Here is a 6412-nt window from a genome sequence, read left to right on the forward strand (position 1 = left end):
ATATCACTTGCCAAAAGCAAAAACGGCTCAGAGCCATATGAACGTTTGTAGATGAGACGTTGCAACGAAGGACATGTAGACTTCACACGAGCAACACGCATGGTTAATATGCGTGCTCAACAAAGCTTATAAATACCCTTCAAGATATGGAATACATTATGATCCATATATGCTCGACAAAGCCATCGTACACAATCTTAACTAAAATGGAAAACTTTCCATAGACAATTGGTGCTTTCACTATGGGAGTTCACTAAATGATTTTTTTTTCCAAATTAAGGAAATTAAGGAATGTAATGAGGAATCATGTCTTACTGGGATACAAATGGATCCCATAACCTTCGAGGATCTCTGCATCGCCAAGTAAACCCAAGCTGGTGAAGAGACATTGATTCAAAATACCGTCCTCCCAATTTATACAAGGAGCACACAGCGAGGAGATCGAGGGACTAACCAAGCCATCACACACACCCTCTTATAGCGCAACATCGTTTTATCTCAGTTTAGCTTTAGATCCCTCCACTTTTGTCCAACCATGCTACAAAAGTTTAGAGCTTAACATAGTTTAAATCACCGATGTCTAACGTCATCGTTGCAGTATGCCTACGGGTAGTGTAAATACCAATGACGTACCATCATCGGATCTCGATTAACCAAGTCCATACTTAGAAGATCACTCTGGTCACATATTGTTGACCACCCACCTTGATTGTTTGTCCACACAGGTAATTTCATGTATTTATATTTTATTTAATTTCTTTACTTATTCTAAGTTCTCGTTGATTGTATTGATATTTATATTAGATCAATAAAATCGATGATAAGCCTTTATTTTTAATTATTTCAATTTATTAGTACATTATTGAGAAACCTAAGGTCCATGATCTCCGTTGAAATAAGAGTTCTTAACTTAAGGCACATTGGTGGTTGGATAGTCAAGTGAACCTTCATAGGCAAGGCTATCAATGGGCCAAGCCTGGGGTTGGTCTCGGCCCAGATTTAAAACTATTTTAGGTTGGGCTGTCGGGCCATGCATATTTAAAATTTCGATTTTGGTAGCCCTGAACCTGACCCATTGATACTTCTATTCACAGGTCTAATCCTATGACTGATTTGACACATGAGGTCACAAGCGTTCAATCAAACTTGAGTTGAATATGACCCTAACATGCCTGGTACTATCTTAATCACACACATTTGACTATGTAAGGGTTAAGGGTGCACACGGCTCGGTTTGGCCCGGTTCTAGGGTCAAACTGGAACCGAACCGTTCCTAACGGTTTTAGGATTTTTGGAACCGAAATCGGACCGTTAGCACCCTATAACTGAACCAAAACCGGATCGTTAAAATCGATTCGGTTCCGGATCGGTTCCATGGTTATGGGCTTTTTATAATTCAGCCCAATTGAATGGGGAGAGAGAACTTTAGAGAGAGAGAAACAACGAGAGAGGGAGAGAGAGAGGATCGACGAGAGCGAGGAGCAGAGAGAGCGAGAGGACTGGTGAGAGAGAGAGAGGATCGGTTCCAGGTTCGGTTCGGTTCTACATACCCCCGAACTAAGAACCGAACTGATGTAATCGGTTCTTTAATTTTTGGAATCGGAACCGGAACCGCTGCACTCTAGAAATGGACCAAATCGGACCGTTTGGTCGGTTATGGTCCGGTTCCACGGTTCTACCGATTCGATGTGCACCCCTAGTAAGTGTTGTCCATTAACACACGTAGTCTCGTATCTGATTGAATTGCAACAACTACGGTCTTCTAATAAGGTTGTATTGAGAGGTGTGATCCATCCACAATAGGGGCTCTGTTTTGGACAGTTTGGATTCCCGCTCATGTATTCACATCCAATCGGAAAAAAAGTGTCCATATATTAGATGGCTAGAAATTTCCAATCCATGACATATAGTGCATGTTCCATCAACAATTGGACCCATAAGGATAGTGTCTAAATCACCATAAGTGGGCCCCACTCACATACACTACCAAGAACTATATATGAACATGGGAGAACCATCTCTCCACAACACACATGGAAGGGTGACTAATAATTTGTGATTATCACATCTTGATATCCATATTACGTGTTGTAAATGGTTAACCTAAACATGTAAATAAATGTAAAGATCATCCATTCGTCACTACCCTTCGAAAGTAACGATTGAAAATAATCATAAAGAAAGTGAATAAAAAAGTAATGGATGGTTATGATTATCTGATAATCTTTGATAAATTGGCCATCCATACGGGGGCAATAGGTGGAGGATCCCGATGGATAAATTTATGTGGACATGGTGTTGGTCCCTTTGTTTTTTATTGTGTGGGTGTGCCCTAATTGATACAACGGCTTGATCCAAACCAATTAATTTGGACCCCAAGCGCCAAAAGAAGCATATACGTCCAATATGAACGTATTTGACTAGATTATAAGAAGATCAGCTACTTACTCAGCTACTTGTAGAATATGATAATGATTAGGCGATAATTAGATGGTGGGGTTTTTTATTTGAAGATAGGCTACTTAGTGCCTTCTACAAGAAGGTACTTTCAGAATACTAGTGCAAGTTAAACAAAAGGAAAAATCTCATAATCGATCACTGGAAACAACTGCAAGAATGCTTCTCTTGAAAGAACTGTTTAATATTAGATAAAAAATAAATCTAGCATATGAGTATAGGCTTGGATTACAACTAAATATTATAGTAAAAAATTACCACTACTTCATTGCTGTCACTTTTAGGATAAGCTGATATAAAGTAAATTGATAGATTTGATTAATTGTTGTTGGTTGATTTTTTGTTAGGATGATTGTTTTTGTTGTATTCATTTACTATTTATAGAATTATACATTAACTTTTTGTCACGGATTCTTCTTTAGATAATTCTTTTAGTATATTTCTTTTTATGATGATTTCATTTTCGTCGGCCAAAGTTTTGTTGCCCTCAATTGTCTTTTATATATTAAACAATTTGACCATGTTTCCTATCCATCGATCGCAACACTTCATCAACTATCCAATAACATGTAAAACTAGATTTACGCGCCACCTGTCAGCCCGCAAAAAGCACTTCAAATCTTTGAAAATTTATTTATCCACTTCATATTTCTCGTCAAATGCCATGTCCATCCTTTTAACTTTCCCGGAAGTCTTAGATAAGTTACAACACATGAGCCTCCCTAGCAATGGGACCCAAATGAGTAACCCATACAGTTGAGCTTTTGGGACCTGTGAATAAGTATACATCTCCGCAATCACCTGACCCATACAAACCATTACAAGGCTCTGTTTGAAAAACGGAGCCATTTGATACTCAGCCCTCGTACACCGACACTCTGAAATTGTACACGTGGTGCACATTAACTTAGAACTAAATCCAGTAAACTGTGGATAAGTCTCTCCCTGAGATTAAGTCAACAATGCTGACATCTGATTCGTAGACCCTTGCTAGTTGAAAATCTAAAATGGGATGTCAGTATAATCTGGATTGTCTGCATCGCACCACGTATTCCCTTTCTAAGTAATTTCCAAGTGCCGGCGTATCATCCATCACACTCTGCCAGCGTATCAAAATTTTTCTTTCGAAAAAGCCCTAGTCCCCCGTCTTCCCCGCTCTCTCTCTCTCTCTCTCTCTCTCTGCATTCTGCAATGGCAGCAGCACTTCGGAGCAGAAACCCTAAAATCTCCAACCCCCGGTCTCTCTTTTCCACCCTTTCTTCTCCTCTCTCTTCTCCTCTCTCAGAAAAACCCTCCACCCCCTTCCGCTCCTTGAAATCCACCATCCGATCAGAACGCGACCCGGACAAACTCGCCGAGATCTTCCAGAACTCGTCCGACTCCCCACGCTTCCGCCGCGACCGATCCGTCTTCGATCTCACTGTTCGTAAGTTGGCCAGCTCCCGCCGCTCCGATCTCATCGACCGCGTCCTCGGCCATCAGAAATCCTTCGCTGCGGCCCCCGCGTCGAAATCCGAGGGCTTCTGGATACGGATCATGAAGCTATACTCGAATTCCGGAATGGTCGATCAGGCCGTCCGGATGTTCGATCAGATGGAGGAGATCGGGTGCAATCGAACGGACAAATCGCTCTGTGCGCTCCTCAGCACGTTCCTGTGCAACCGCCAGTTTGACCGGCTGCACGAGTCCTTCTCCGAGATTCCAAAGAAATTCGGGATTTCTCCGAGTGTAGTTGCGTACAATCTTGTCCTTCGAGCTTTTGTCGAGGAGAAATCAATCGAATCAGCACGTTCACTGGTTGCGAAGATGGAGAAAGAAAATGGGGTAAAACCTGACATTCTTTCTTATAATATCTTGTTACGTGGATTTCATGATGCCGGGGATGAAATAGGATTTAATGAGATTTTGAAGGAAATCTCATGGAAAGGTCTAAGTCCTAATGTGACTACTTACAATTATAGGATTTTATCTCACTGTAAGAAGAATGAGAGTTTCAAGGCAAAAGAGTTGTTTGACGTGATGATTTCCAAGGGGATCAAACCGAATTTGGCTAGTTATAATGCTGTTATTGATGGGTTATCCAAGGAAGGTGATTTAACATCAGCGAAGAGTCTTTTTGAGAGTATGCGGTCAGGTGGTGTTCTGCCGAATAATGTTACATATGTGACATTGGTTCGGCATTTGGTTGAGAAGGGGGAGTTTGATTCAGCGTTGGAGATGTGTAAGAAGAGTTTGAAAAGGAAGTGGGTTCCACCATTCGAGTCCATGGTGGGGTTGGTCAATGGCCTAGTGAAGATTTCCAAGGTTGATGAAGCAAAGGGGATTGTTGAGAAGATGAAGAAGAAGCTTACTAGCAGTGCGTTGGATTCTTGGATGAAGGTTGAAGGTACTCTTCCTTTGTAGGTTGCAATGAATTGTTTTGAATCAGTGAGTAGGATGCTGGAAGATAGTTATTTTGCCATGCATCTGAAACTATGGAAAGATGAAGATAGTTATTTAGCTATGCATCTGAAACTATGGAAAGATGAACAAAGGGTCGAGTGGATTCAAATACCAGGTGAGGTGACCTGGTTCTCAAGTAGGTCTGTTCTTCATGCTCCATAAGTTGCTTCTGTATACTGCTGAATTAAGAGAAAACAGCTTCAATTGGCGATTAACTAGCTAACCTGTTTGCTTGAACTTGTCTGCCTTATAAGGTGATTGCCATTGTCTTTGTGGGTATGGTAATCATTATGTTTTTCTTCAACTTCTGCACCTTTTTTTTTCTTGTCTGAAGGAAAAGTTTTGACAATGAGTTTTATCACCCATTTTCTTCATATTCACTTTGCTGTATTATTTCGCCTTATCAGAGCAGTTAAGTTAGTGCTGCCTGGCATAGGTTTTTTTTTTTTTTTTTTTTTTTGAAGACACAGGGTGTCCCCACGTCTTTTTTGAAGTGAGACTAATCCCTGCGGATACACGCAATCACCCACAACCACGTGTATCGGGTAAAGCCAAGGAGGGGAATCGAACCCTTACCTATAGGGAGCAAACCTATGGTGAAGACCATTCGCCCAAACCTCGTTGGGTATAGGTGTTCCTTGAGTTAGACCAATCAATTCTCTTGGAGTTGTTGGTTGTACTTTTATTTAGTGCATGATTTGATCACAAAATACTTATTTTCTCCCTATAGTTTTCGGTCTAGTAACCTCTCAAAAAGCAGAAGAAGAAGTCTAGGTGTTTTCCCCTTATGATATGCCATACGTGAACATGAAGCCATCCTGAAAATAAAAAAGAAGAGGAAAAAAATATTGGTGGACATGGGGATTTAACCCCTGACCTCAATGCTCTATGCTCAATGCTATCACTATTTATGCAAAGGCCATCTTCTAATTGTGAATGCCAAAATGATATTGGCCAGACAGGTAAGGAGATTTTTTTATTTTTTATTTTAATAATGAGAATTTTAGAACAGTCTTCCAGTGGCTTCAAAAATCCAGATTGAACTGGATAAACCAAGGAGACAAAAACTCTGAATTTGTCAACGTGACCATTCTCCAGAGGAGCTGGAATAAAATTTATTCTTACACGAACATCATAGATCACGTCAGGAGTATTTTCATGAGTTAGGAGTAAGCATTGGCTCTTTCAGAAAGTTCATTCCCCACTCTCTGTCACGGATAAGGACAATCATAACCTTGTTGATTTCCTTATGAGGTCGGAATTTGTGTGGCCCATAATGAGATTGGCCCGTGGAAGGCCCTGGACATGATGGCTTTCATGCATTTTCCAGAAACAGTAGCATACCATTGAGAAAGATATCTGCAACTTTATCTGAGAATTTTGGTTTATCAGAAGATACCTCTCCCACCAACCATACAAAAAAGAAGAAACCTATCCCAATATGGATTAGTTAATAAGTGGGTCTCCCTTGTCAGGTTATGTCCATCTTCAAGTCACCTTCTCAATTATGACT

The 6412-nt window shown here is 40.6% G+C and overlaps 1 protein-coding gene across 1 annotated transcript; it reads left to right on the forward strand.

Annotated features, from left to right (window-relative positions):
* The first annotated feature begins 3648 nt into the window (after positions 1 to 3648).
* Positions 3649 to 4860, forward strand: LOC131224740 (small ribosomal subunit protein mS86 (rPPR1)-like). The gene has a single exon (XM_058220065.1). The coding sequence runs from the start codon at positions 3649 to 3651 to the stop codon at positions 4858 to 4860; it is 1212 nt and encodes a 403-aa protein (XP_058076048.1).
* The last annotated feature ends 1552 nt before the right edge of the window (positions 4861 to 6412 follow it).

The sequence above is a fragment of the Magnolia sinica genome, chromosome 2 (genome assembly GCF_029962835.1).
Source record: "Magnolia sinica isolate HGM2019 chromosome 2, MsV1, whole genome shotgun sequence".
NCBI lineage: Eukaryota > Viridiplantae > Streptophyta > Magnoliopsida > Magnoliales > Magnoliaceae > Magnolia > Magnolia sinica.

What these genes read in the sequence shown, in the direction of transcription:
- LOC131224740 (XM_058220065.1), top strand. Translation starts at nt 3,649, where the DNA reads ATGGCAGCAGCACTTCGGAGCAGAAACCCTAAAATCTCCAACCCCCGG.